This window comes from Pongo abelii, chromosome 15 (genome assembly GCF_028885655.2).
Source record: "Pongo abelii isolate AG06213 chromosome 15, NHGRI_mPonAbe1-v2.0_pri, whole genome shotgun sequence".
In the NCBI taxonomy this organism is placed as follows: Eukaryota; Metazoa; Chordata; class Mammalia; order Primates; family Hominidae; genus Pongo; species Pongo abelii.
This window is the reverse complement of record NC_072000.2, coordinates 25,726,184-25,740,639: the sequence shown is the minus strand read 5'-3', so window position 1 is coordinate 25,740,639 and position 14,456 is coordinate 25,726,184. Positions and strand designations below refer to the sequence as shown.

The 14,456-nt window shown below is 36.7% G+C and overlaps 2 gene segments (V, D, J or C); both read right to left on the bottom strand.

Annotated features, from left to right (window-relative positions):
- The window catches only part of LOC100439230 (T cell receptor alpha chain constant-like), a 361,622-nt gene that overhangs the window by 334,008 nt on the left and 13,158 nt on the right, over window positions 1-14,456 (bottom strand).
- LOC103892322 (T cell receptor alpha variable 36/delta variable 7-like) lies at window positions 1,098-2,880 on the bottom strand. The segment is given in 2 exon segments: window positions 1,098-2,590; window positions 2,744-2,880. Coding segments are annotated over 2 exon segments (405 nt in total).

The window sequence follows — 14,456 nt, the reverse complement described above, 5'->3', positions numbered from 1 at the left end:
CTTTTTGTTTGAAATGAGTTGAATTCCCCACATCTCTACAGACTTATTTTTTCATGTTCATTGATACAGGTGAAATGGAAAGCAAAATGCTAAATAGTTAATAGTGGTAATGTCTGTAGGTTGAGTTTATAGATTTTTTTAAATTTGTTTTTTCTTTTATAACAAATGCATATTTAGTCTTAGAATTAGAATACATGTTATTTTGGTGAAAGGTTGATCTTTTGAGATGTAAATTGTTTGGTTCTCATTAGGATAGGAAACAATAAAGAGTGAAAAAAGAAACTTTCCCCCTTCCATCCGCACATTCCCCTCAAAGACAGCTAAATCTCTGGCTTCTAAATCATAAACTCTTCAAATCGCAGAGCCAGACACACCGGGCATCTTACATAGGGTTTCCCACTCTATTTTTTAGTCTTAAATAAATGACTGTCAGAGTTTCCTCTTATATCCACTGTGTGATTTCTGGGTTTTGATGTAGATAGAAAGGAGGAGAAAGGAAAATGGACAGAAGTCTGTGCAGGCTAAAAATGGCAGGATGCATTCTATTAATTTTTATACCGTTTCTTCCCCTCCTCTTTGAATGTTTACCTGCCCTTTTCTCAGGCTACCTCCCCATTTCCCAGACAGTGAAACCTAAACCATGCTCAATTTGCAATGAATTGTCTAATGAACTCACAAGCACAGGTGGCCTTTACTGCCTGTCCTCTCCTACACAGAGATGGGATATTGAAGCATTCTACTCATAGGACAGTTATTCAAACAAATTGTCAGTAGAAATAGGTCTTCTTGTAATTTTAAAACATTCCCAATTGAAGAGAGCACTAGTCTACGGTGATTTGAAGAGCTAGCAATCAAAAATCTTGTTTTAATGCTGTATCGTTTGGCTATGTATAGTCATGTCTATTCCTCACTGTAATTAAGCTACTGTGAGTGTCAGATAATAATCATATAATGCAGTTCAGCCTACTTGGATTTTGGTATTTTAAAATGTATATTTTTCTTTCTGAAATAATAATAGTATTGAGTTCATAGTAGATAATTTGAAAAATAAAGAATATTATAAAGGAGTAAAACAATGAACAGTATTAAGTCCAGTATTCAAAGATAACTAATACTGTTGGAAACTTCTGGAGTTATTTTATTCACATATTATTGTAAATGTTATTTTATTTACATGTTAAACACATATTATTTTCCTATTTTGTGTACATTTTTTATACATAATTGTGGTCACACTGTGGGTAAATTTTTTCCTCAGTGATGTTTAACATTGGGGCATGTAATAGACAAAGTATAGTTTGGAGTCAGATAGACCTGATTTCAGATTCTGTTATAGTTATTTGTTTGGAGTAGGAGGTGGGGAAGGGGGCTTAATCTTTCTGAGTCTTCATTTCCTAATATGTTAACAGAAAGTAATATTGATGATTTATCAGAGTGATTTTGAGAATTCAATGAGATGATATTTGCAAAATACAAGGTACATAATACTTGCTTTCAATAAACGGTAGCTTCCATTGCAAGCTCTTTGTAAATACCATATATATGATTACATAATTCATTGAAAGAGTGTATTACAACATAAGGAGGCTAAGTTTATGTTAGCTACACATAACTTACTTCAGCTAACTCCTTTCTTTTAGTAGGCTGCTTAAGGTTCTAAGCATACAAATTAATGTGTAATAGCTTGAAAAATTCTATCACCACTTTAGTGAAGTACCTAGGATAGGCAACAATCCTAAAATGAAGATAGTAAGTAAGAATAATGCAATTGAGAATGAAAACCTTTTGTTTTAATCAGGTAATCATACCTGCTTGTTCCTACCCTTTGTTCTTTACTAGTAGGTCCAGAAAAAAATGTTATAGGCAGAACTTTACCTATAAATGTGTCTGTCCTGAGAAAGAAGCTAAAACATCCATAGCTGTTAGGCAGATTCCCTAATGTGTAGTGCACATATCAGTTGCCTGTACAATCCTGATAAAAGGGCTTGCTTTCTACCACAGAGCATAATGGTGTGGCAATGGAGTTAGTATTCTGAGTGACCCTCTAGAAATATTAGCTATGCCGAATCCCATAGAAAACTCACAGAGAAGGTAGTGAATGCAGTGATATGACTCTGAGTTAGGACTCAGTAAACTGCAAAAGTAATTGTCAACATGGGCACAAGGATTTTGACCAATAACTGCTTTTCCGTATAGTTTATTTTTGAGGGCTTGCTCAATATAGCAAGTTCCCCATCTTACAGTTGCAGAGCCTCAGCTGTAGAATTTGAGTACAGGCTGCAGGTGACTAGGGAGCACTGTGCCTCCACAGCACAAAGGTAGATGGCTGAGTCTCTGGTCTGGGTGGCTGTGATGTTCAGGATGCTGAAAAGTTCTTTCTTATCTAATATGCTACTTAGTCTTCCTGACTTCTTTTCAATTCCACTTGAAGTTAGCATAAATAGAAATGTGGGAGCTTTCTTTTCCTGCTTGTACCATAGTAGGCTTCGAAAGTTAGCCACTTCATAACTGCAGCTGAGAGTTACAGTGTCTCCCTCGTGGACAACCAGAGATAGAGGGCTTTGTACCACCTTGTCTTCACTGCTCACCCCTGTGTAGAAAAATGTGATAATTATTCACCGTTGGAACCACAGGGCTCCCAGACAATAAGTCAGAATGAAGTCTACTTTACCCTCTTAGTGTTCTGAGGATCAGTCCTCAGGTTTCCTGGTTGCCCCCGACCCTTTGTAGTAACCCTACTTACAGCTCAGTAGAAGCCAAAGGATCGCTAGTAAAGCCTGTGGACACTTCATCATCCTGCAGTTATCAAGTGTGTTTTCCTGGGCAAAATGTGATTCACTACTTTAAGCATTTCCTTTTCTTTTTGAACCATCACACTGTACCGCTAGCGTCTGCCTGTGTGCGTGCGCATGCACACACACATACATACACACAGACACAGACGCACACTCAGAAAAAGGGAAATAGCAATTTGGTGATTCAGTCAACCATTAAAAAATGTGTCATTTGGTTCTATTTAAATTCAGATCCCTCCCACTTAATCACCCATGGAAGTCATTCAAAATAGAACACCGCCATCTTGTGAGCTGGTGCAGAATAGCTGAAAAGCAGTGTCCACATGTTTTATGAATGATGGTAGATACTTCTAAAATTGTCTTACTATTGAAGGACAGGCTACCCAAAGCTGTCCATAATCCTAGGAGTCAGTAATTCTATTATTTCTTGTCCAGGATTCTTAAGGGAGTGGTCATGCATGCTCCATACTCACTCGTTCATCTCCTTGCTAACTGAAACCTGGCATAGCCAGGCCATGACCCTGCATATGATGGTAAGTCTCTGAGAAATAGCAGAGTCCCCAAATGAGAATAACCTCAGTTCCTCAAAGATCATGTAAGGCAGACTCATCTGCTGACCTGGAATATCTGCTCCAGATTTTCACAAGAAAGACAAACTTTGTTCATTAAGCCTCTGAATGTTTGGCATATATTTGTTAGAATAGTTTGGCCTTTGCTAGTATACTTGGAGTATAGCTTTGGTTGCATTCCATTCCATAAATGTTATTACATAGTTTTCTTGTCATCGTCTAGGAATGTCTAGTTTTAGTAAAATACATGTAATCTATGTAGGTAGTGTTCAAGTCTAGGAAGACTAGTAATTTCTTGCTTGATCTTTATGATCACTAAGAAAAAGAATTACTAATTAGAAAGTTCAAATCTCAAGGTGAAGACAAACATATTTGCATTCCAGAAAAGCTGAATTGCCCAGTTGAGATGAAGTGATGGATCGCTTGGTTTCCAAGACTACTTTTTTGTGACAATGATAAAGTGGCCTAATTCTCTAGATCTTAAGCAAGAAACAAAACCCAGAAACATGAAGTAAGAGACTGATGATGTGACAACACCACAATAAAGTAAATAATGCCATGTTCTATTACTGCTTATGGATATAGTTTGTACTGTCCCCATGAAGGTCAGATAATTTAACCCACTGTTTTTTGTTTATAAGCTTCCTTCTGCATTTCTGGGTGGCACAGAGGCACAGATGTGAGAATTAATTAGCATCTTGCCCCTTAATTCATGTAACTTTTTTTTTTTTTTTTTTGAGACAGAGTCTTGCTCTGTCACCAAGCTGGAGTGCAGTGGTGTGATCTCAGCTCACTGCAACCTCTGCCTCCTGGATTCAAGTGATTCTCCTGCCTCAGTCTCCCAAGTAGCTGGGACTATAGATGCGCATCAGCACGCCCAGCTAATTTTTTTTTTTGTATTTTTAGTAGAAACGGGATTTCACCATGTTGGCCAGGATGATCTTGAACTCCTGACCTTATGATCTGCCCGCCTTGGCCTCCCAAAGTGCTGGGATTACAGGTGTGAGCCACTGCACTCGGCCTCTCATGTAAACATTTTTAATTGACTGTCTTCTTTGTGCCAGGAACAGAGGAGCATACAGAAATGAATAAGGCAATCTTTACCTTCAATACTAGCCTACACTTTAAAAAGCCTTCTATAGAATTATTATTTGACCCAGCAATCTCATTATTGTGTATATACCTAAAGGAATATAAATTTTTCTACCATAAAGACACATGCACACCTATGTTCATCGCAGCACTATTCACACTAACGAAGACATGGAGTCAACCTAAATGCCCAACAATAGTAGACTGGATAAAGAAAATGTGATACATATACACCATGGAATGCTACACAGTCATAAGAAAGAATGAGATCACGTCCTTTGCAGCAACATGGATGGAGCTGAAGGCCATTATTCTAAACAAATTAACATGGGAAAGAAAACCAAATATCACATGTTCTCACTTCTATGTGGGAGCTAAACATTGGGTACACACGGACACGAAGAAGGGAAAAACAGACACCCAGGCTTTCTTGAGGATGAAAGGTGGGAGGAAGTTGAGTATTGAAAAACGTATCAGGTACTATGTTTATTACCTGGATGATGAAATAATCCATACACCAAACCCCCGTGGCATGCAGGTTACCTACATAACAAACTTGCATATGTACTCCTGAACCTAAAATAAAAGTTAAAATAAAATAAAATAGAAAGCCTGCTGTAAAATAAATCATAGCTTCAACATTGAGAAAGTTGGGATGGTAGATTTGCCTACACACAGCTGAATGGGAATGGGGAAGGGAGAAGAAAACATGGTTATCCGTGGTTAGCTAATACCCATTTTTTAAGTTCCTGAGAAAAGAATTGTGCTAGAGATCCTATAAATAGCTGTAAAAGTATTACCTCAATTAAAACATTCCTAGGATTTCGACGGTTATGTCATATGGGCATGTGGGACCCATGGAAATATTGTGCTGGGTCTTCAGGGGACTGCTTCTCAGGGAGACGGAAGTGAATTCCATATTGACGTTTAAGAACATGATGATCTCTGTGAGACATTAAAGCGACCAGCTTTAAGAACTGCCTGGAACTGCCCTTATCAGTGTCAGGGGCAGTGGACCATCTTTCCTCTGAAACATCAGCTGATGCCTCTTGAGAGATATTGATTTCCCACGGGACACTTGCAAGGAAGAAAACCTACAGTATATTTTTTGGAGCAAAAACAATACTACATTTGAAGAGCTCTGTAGAGCTCTTAACAGACTTCGGCTTCCTTGGGCACATGCTGTTAGGGTAATAACAGTAATAAGAATATCAAGATGTATCATTAGAGTCTCTTCTGCGGAATGAGGACCTAGTATGATGTGGCAGATGTTTTTGGATAGTTAAACCAACACTTATCAGCAATCGACATCTTTCATGCTCATCTCTTTTTTAGAGGCTAGACAAATTAAATGCTCCCTTTCTCAACTTCCCTTGCAATTAGTACTGGCCATATGATGTGTTTCTGGCCAATGAAATAAATCACATGTTCGACCTCTTAAGTAGATATCTAGGACTGTTATTGCTGGGTCAAATGGTAACTCTGTGTTTAGTCATTTGAGAAACTGTCAAACTATTTTCTAATGTGTCTGTACTATTTTACATTCCTACCAGCAGTGGATGAGGATTCCAATTTCCCCACATCCTTACCAACACTTAGAATTTTCCATTTCTCTTCTTCTTCCTTTTTAAAAACTTATGAACATCCTAGTGGGTGTGATGTGGCAGCTCATTGTGGTTTAATTTGCATTTTCCCAATGAATAATAATGTTGAGCCTCTTTTTTTTCATGCTTTTTGGCCATCTGTGTGTCTTCTTTGGAGCAATGATGGTTTAAATCATTTGACCGTTTTAAAATTGGCATTTGTCTTATTGTTAAGTTGTAAGAGTTTAAAAAATATATTCTTGATATTAGATCCTTATCAGATATATATGACTTGCAAATATATGCTTCTATTATGTGGGTTATCTTTTCATTTTCCTTTGTGGACAATTTTGTGAATTTTGATGCACAAAGATTTTAATTTTGATAATGCCCAATTTATCTATTTTTCCTTTGGTTGCTTTTTTTGGTGTTGTATATAAGAGATTGTTGCAAAGTGCAAGGTCACCAAGATTTACAACTATGTTTTCATCTAAGCGTTTGTACTTCTAGATCTTACATTTAGGTCTTCAATCCATTTGAGTTAACTTTTGTACATGTGTGAAGTAGAGATCCAACTGTGGCTATCCAGTGGTCCCAGCACCACTTGTTGAAAAGACTATTCTTTTCCCATGGAATGGTCTTGTTGGAATAAATTGGCCATAGATTTATGGATTTATTTCTGGACTCTTATTTTTACTTTATTGATAGCATCCATTTTAAAAGAGATACTTATTAAAATCTTCTACTGTAATTGTGTATTGATCAATTCTCCTCATATCGTGGCAGAAATAACTAAGAAAATCTATTACATACATTAAAAATGAATTGAGAGGGGCAAGTTCATCAAGCAAAGAGCACAATCTTTGGAAGACAAATCCTTGGATAAAGGAGAGTTTGTAGTAATGGAATGACAGGGGCAAAGGTGGCGTGCATAATCACATTTCATGCCAAGAGGACTAAGAGCTGAAAGCAGCAAAGAGACTGGAGTTCCAGCTGCAAGTTTGAGTACAGGCTGCAGGTGCTTGGGGAGCACTGTGTTGCCCGGCACAGAAGTAGGTGCCTACATCACTAGGTATGGACGCTGAGATATTCAGGAAGCTGTCCTTTCTGGTTATACCAAACTGAGCAGTCAGTCTGCCATTTGGGGTCAATTCACCAGCCTTATATAAGGCTATCAAGAGGACAGGACCTTCCCCAGGGTCCTGCTTGTACCATAGCAAGGTGTTAAATAAGCTTGAAGAAGTGCAGTTCATGGAGACATCCTCTCCTTCCTGGATAGACATAGACTGAGGACTCTGATTCAGCTGTTGACCACTGACCCCTGTTTAGAAAGAGAAAAGAAGGTGGTTAAGGTTATCTTTAGATCACCTTTTTCAGAGCTGTGTTGGACACTATATCCCCAAACTTCCCAGCCCTGCATCTGTGTCTTTCCTTTCCTCCCTCCTTCTCTAGCTTTTTTCCTTCTGTTTTCCTCTTTTCATAGTCTCTGATAAAGCCTCACCTCTTGTCCTTACAAAATTTCCTCCCCTTTAGAATTCGCTACGGAAGAGTCAGAAACTCCCAAGACTCACATGTCAGCTGCATCCACAAGATTATTAATAAACGTTCAAGGAGCATCCTTATCAGCAAAGAATTATTTCCTGAATGGTTTTTTTTTTTTTTTTTTTTTTTTTTGCTTCAAGAAACTCCCTTGGGCTTAGAGTGACACTAGAAACACTACCACGAAATTTAAATCTCTGTTCCAGATATCAGCCAATCGGATCTCTTACCAGATGTTTTCCCAGGGTTTTGAGCTAACCTTGAAGGTTAGCTATGAATAGAGGCACTGCCCCCGTATGGTGAAATGCTAAATTTTTGTCCTTTCATGCCACTTTTTCAGTTTCTTCCTATTTCTCCATTTCACTTGATGAACACACTTAATGAGTATTCACTATATATTAGAGAAATATAGAGACATGAACAAGACAGATGGGAACTCTGCCCCTGGGCACCTTATAATTGCTCTGAAATATCAGTGAAGGCTAGACTGATGAGTATGGTGAATTGGAAACATACTTCTCTGTTCCTTTCTGAGTACCTAGTGAAATGAGAGTAAAAATGTTTTTAAAAATTATGAACCCCAAAGGACACATAGAACAGGCAAAGGATAACAGCATGTGAGATGTTTTGGAAAATGCAGGTGAATGAACAAGTGGTAACTGACTTAAATAAACTGCAGAAAGACAAATTTTAAGGGCCCACAGAGGCAAATGCCAACAAAAATTCAGATGCACCAAAAGTCTTAGTGAGTAGGATACCCGGTACCTCAGAAGATCAGAGAGCGGGTAGGGGTGGGAGACTTTATACAGAAAATACAGAGTACATTTGAATAAATTGCAGTTATACTCTCAGATTTCTCATTTGATCTGGAATAGTCAGGTGTCCACTCTTTCCAACCACTTTTGTGGAAAAAAGACTATTTTTTTCTGAAGATATTGAATAAATAACATGACATTCTGGGCTATCAGGCTTAGTCGAGAGTGAAGTGAAGTATTTAAAAACAGGAACTGGAGCCATTTTTCTTTGCTTGAATCTCAGATTTGTATTCTACTAAGCATGAATGAGCATCCCAGGATCATTAGACATTAAAAAGAATCCTTTAACATAAAAGGCAGAGACTTAAATAAAAGAGAAAAAGCCCCTGATAGAGGCAATGTTACCTTTGCTTATCAACACAGTGGTAGGAACATTCTGGCTATTCTTTAAGAAGCAAATAAAACTTTGAATAGTAGCAAACCTCACTTTTACCGAATGGAATTTTGAAGAAGTTTGGTTTTTAAGATTAAAATTCATTCTGCAACTTGGAGTTTCAGATGCCTAGGATCTGGACTGAGTGCCTAAGCTATGCCTCATAGCTTCAACCCTGATTTATGTAAATAGCTTCTGCCATTTACTGGCGTTTGTGTTTTGTATCTCATTGTGCTCTTTAGACCTAGGAGAGTAGGAAAATCTATTTCTGTCTCCCTGGGCATTTTTCTCCTTTTAATTTCATTGCTAATTTTTTTCTTAGTTGTTTAGGTTTGCCCATGACTTACTTCTGTATATATATTTACCTTTCTTACCTTCTCTATTCCTATTATGTGGTGGCATGTTACCTAAAATGAATTGCTGCTCTCCATCAAATAAAAATACAATCTTATGTTGCTTTTTTTCTTTTTAATCATTGCAAGATTTTATTGAAAAACGTATTTTTGGAAAATAAAAAAACAATAAACAGAAAGCAAAACGCCTTAATTCACATAAAAAATGCATTCCTTCTGTATTCTCTTAATGGCATGTGGGAGGCACAGAGATGACAGGGAGCTGCAGGGGCTTACCGATTCCTAAATGGTGTGTTTTTCCATTACCATTAGATCTGTTGCCTCCTTGCGATCATCATGGTTGCTGTTGCAGTCTCAGCAATGGTTTATATTGTTCCAGTTCTTCATGAGCCCTGCTGTCTCAGCCTTGAAAGTGTACCTATTGAGAATACTGGCAATACATTTCTCTCTCCTCAAGAAGAATAAGCCAAGTAGTAGTGTATGAATGTATGAAGGGTAACATTAAGCTCTGGGATGAATATGACATACATTTAAATAATCGATTTAAAGTATTTTTTGTATGTTGAAACAAATGAGAATATATTACATAATAGAAAGTAACATATGAATTTTAAATATAGTACATGAGATTTCAAACAAATTTCATACACATACAGGGGACTATATCTCCCAGGCCTTCAAGAATATAGCCTCACTTTCCTTGGCTGTTAGCAGTGATTTGTAGGGAAATTAAAACACACACACACACACACACACACACACACCCACGCTGCGGTTACTAGGAAAACATATATATCTTTTGTTTGCAAACTACACTAACCTAAGAAATATAGTTGCTGTGTATTCTAACATAATTATTCAAATGATTTTTTAATTGAAATTGCCATGCCAGAAGATCAATGGTAGGAAATAATTCTAATGATCTTGTTCAGAAAGAAAATCCTACTTCAAAAAGAAGGATTATTTCTATTTACAGTTCAAAGAGAAGGAAGATACCTACCAGGAACTCTAATAAGACAAACAAGAAGTAAATATAGGAGGTAGGGCACTACTTTTGAGTACAGAAAAATTGACATAGCTCCAGGCTTCATACAGTGTCCCTGGGGAGAGATGTGGCGACCAAAGAAGGTCTAGCTCAGTGAGTTGGATCAGGAGTAGAATAACCTAGTGTATTAGTCTACTTGGGCTGCCATAACAATATACCACTCACTGGGTGGCTTAACAAAGAGAAATTTGTTATCTCACAGTTCTGGAGGCTGGAAGTTTAAAATCAAGATATCACATGGCCTCTCCTTGGGGTATGTATGTGTGTGTGTGTGAGAGAAAGAGAGAGTGCGCTTTGGAGGATACACAAATATTCATTCCATAACACCTACTCCGTAAACCTAAGACATTCAATTTATAACATAATTGTCTGATACGCATTTTGGCAGAGGTGTATGCAAAGTAAGACATGCCTCCAGGCTCCAGGTGACTGGCCAGGACATGAGAAAATTTGTTCAAGTGACACCTACTGACAGGAAGTGAGTGGAGATGTGGCCTCACCGCATGTCAGGAAACAGTGGCCTCTATATTTCTGTAGTGGCTGTGGTCTCCAGTGGGCTTCCCCAGAATTCAAGTTCTCAAAAGCATTCCTTGATGAGATTTTTCTTCTGACAAGCTCAGAGATAACGATTTTCCTCTTCACTTACTGTGGTTCTCCTTGTTCCCACAGATTGGGGAACTGGAGCCTCCTGCTTTTAGAAAGTGTTCTTGAGCTAAGTTGAGTGTTGTTTCATTTGTGTCTAGAAGGCTGACATTGGGGTCTACATCTTGATTACGTTGTGTCTATTGGTGTCTCTGGCCAATGGTCCAAATTGGAACAGGTTTTATTATACAGTCATGCACCATATAATGATATTTCCATCAATTTATGACAGTGCTTCCATAAGATTATAATGGAGCTGAAACATTGCTATCACCTAGTGACATTATAGCCATTGTAAAATTGTAGCACAAATGCATTACTTGCATGTTTGTGGTGGTGTTGTTGTATTGTAAACAAACCTACTATACTGCTGATCATATAAAAGTATAGTACATACAATTATGTGCAGTTCATAGTACTTGATGATAATAATAAACGGTAATACCTGTTTGTGTATTTACTATACTATACTTCTAATAGTTATTTTAGAGTATATTCCTTCTACTTATAAAAAACTTTACTGTAAAACAGCCTCAGGTAGGCCCTTCAGGAGGTACTCCAGAAAAAGACATTACGATCATAGGAGATGACAGCTGATGCCTGTTATTGCCCCTGAAGACCTTCCAGTGGGACAAGATGTGCAGGTGGAAGACATCGATATTGATGATCCTGACTCTGTGTAGGCCTAGGCTAATATGTGTGTTTGTGTCTTAGTTTTTAGTACATAAGTTTAAATAATAGAAAAAATTAGAAATAGAAAAAAGCTTATAGAATAAGGATATAAAAAAGAAAATCCTTTTGTATAGCTGTACAATGTGTTTGTGTTTCAAGCTACTACAAAAAAAAATTAAAAGTTTGTACAGTAAAAAATCTACAGTAAGGTAAGGTGAATTTATTCTTGAGAAAATAAAATTATTGTTAAATAAATTTACTGTAGCCTAAGTATATAGTGTTTATAAAGTCTATAGCGTGTGTAATATTGTCCTAGGCTTTTACATTCACTGACCCTTACTTGCTGAATTACACAGAGCACCTTCCAGTCCTGCAAGCCCCATTCATTGTAAGTGTCCTAAGCAAGCATATAATTTTAATCTTTATTATTATTATTATTAAGATGCAGGGCGTTCTTGTGCCGGTTTGTTATATGGATATATTGCATAATGGTGAGGTCTGGGCTTCTAGTGTACCTATTACCTGAATGGTGAACACTGTACTGAATAAGTAACTTTTCAACCCTCCCATCATTCTCCCTTTTGGAATCTCCACTGTCTATTTTTTCCCTCTGTATGCCCATGTGTTACCCATTGTTTAGCTCCCAGTTATAAGTGAGACCATGAGGTATTTTATTTTCTGTTTCTGAATGATTCCACTTAGGGTAATGGCCTCCAGCTCCATCCATGTTGCTGCAAAAGACATGGTTTTATTCTTTTTTATGGCTGTGTAGTAGTCCACGGTGTATATATACCGCATTTTCTTTATACAGTCATACATTGATGGACACTTAGGTTGATTTCATGACTTTACTATTGTAGATAGTGCTGTGATAAATACACAAGAGCAGGTGTCTTTTTGATATAACAATTTTGTTTCCTTTGGGTAGTAGTGATGTTGCTGGGTTGAATGGCAGTTCTATTTGTAGTCCTTTGGGTAGCAGTGATGTGCTGGGTCAAATGGTAGTTTTATTTGTAGTCCTTTGAGAAATCTCCATACTGTTTTCCATAGATGTTGTACTAATTTACATTCCCATCAAGAGTGCATAAGCATTCTCTTTTCTCTATATTCTTGCCAACATCTGTTTGTGTTTTGACTTTTTAATAATAGCCATTTTTACTGGTGTGGGATGGTATTTCATTGTGGTTTTGATTTACATTTCTCTGATGATTAGTGATGTTGAGCATTTTCTCATATGCTTGCTGGTTGCTTGTATGTCTTCTTATGAGAAATGTCTGTTCCTGTCCCTTGCCCATTTTTTAATGGGGTTGTTTGTTTTTTTCTTGTTGAGTTGTCTGAGTTTTTTATAGATTCAGGATATTAGTCCTTTGTTGGTTGATAGTTTGAAAACATGTTCACTCATCCTGTAGATTGTCTGTTTATGCTGTTGATTATTTCTTTTACTGTGTAGAGCTATTTAGCTTAATTAAGTCTGCTTGTCTATTTTTGCTTCTGTTACATTTGCTTTTGAGATCTTGTCATAAATTTTTTGTCTAGGCCAATGTCCAGAAGAGTTTTTCTTCCAGGATTTTTGTAGTTTCAGATGTTCCATGTAAGTCTTTATCTTATCTGGACTTAATTTTTGAATATAGTGAGAGATATGGATCCAGTTTCGTCCTTCTGTATATGGCTATCCAGTTTTCCCAGCACTGTTTATTGAATTAAATGTCCTTTCCTCGTTGTGTATTTTTGTTGACTTTGTCAAAGATCAGTTCATTGTAGGTATATGGTTTTATTTCTGGGTTCTTTATTTTGTTCCATTGGTCTATGTTCAAAATATGCAAATCAATAAATGTGATTCACCATGAAAACAGAATTAAAAACAAAAACTATGTGATCATCTCAATAGATTCAGAAAAAGCATCCAGTAAAATCCAACATCCTTTTATGATAGAAACTCTCAACAAACTAAGCATCAAAGAAACATAACTCAAAATAATAAAAAAAAATCTATGACAAATACGAGCCATCCATGACATCATACCAAATGAGGAAAAGTTGAAAGCATTCCCTCTAAGAACAGGAACAAGACAAGGATGCCCACTCTCACCACTCCTATTCAACATAGTACCAGAAGTCCTAGGCAGAGCAATCAGGCAAGAGAAAGAAATAAAAGCAACCAAATTTAAAAAGAGGAAATAAAATTATCTCTATTCACTGATGACATGATCTTATACCTAGAAAACCCTAAAGAGTCTTCTGAAAGATGCCTAGACTTGATAAATGACTTCAGTAAACTTTCAGTATGCAAAATCAACATACAAAAATTAGTAGCATTTCTATACATCAATAACAACCAAGCTAAGAAAGAAATCAAGAACTCAATCCCACGTATGATATCTACACACCCAAATATTAAAATACTTAGAATTACATTTAACCCACGAGATGAAAGATGTCTACAAGGAGAACTACAAAGCACTGATGAAAGGAATCATAGTTAATACAACAAATAAAAAAAAACAACTCATGCTCATGGATTGGAAAAATCAATATCATTAAAATTACTACCTAAAGCAATATACAGATACAATGCAATTCCTATCAAATTACCAGCATCATTTTTACAGAATTTAAATAAACAATTCTAAAATTAATGTGGGACAAAAAAAGCCCAAATAGCCAAAGCAATCCTAAGCAAAAAGAACAAAGCTGGAGGTGTCACATTACCTGACTCCAAACTATACTACAAGGCTATAGTAACCCAAACAGCATGGCACTGATACAAAAATAGACAGATTATTTTAAAATCTTCTATACTGTATTTTTACTGTATATGCAGTCAATAGAATAATATGCTGTCTATATTATCAGATAGGTGTCATTTACATAAGAGTTATTATAATAAATGTACATAATACATAATATTTAAAGAACCATATACATTTACATTTAATACAGTAAAAAGCAATAGGATGGGAGATACTATTTTCTTCATT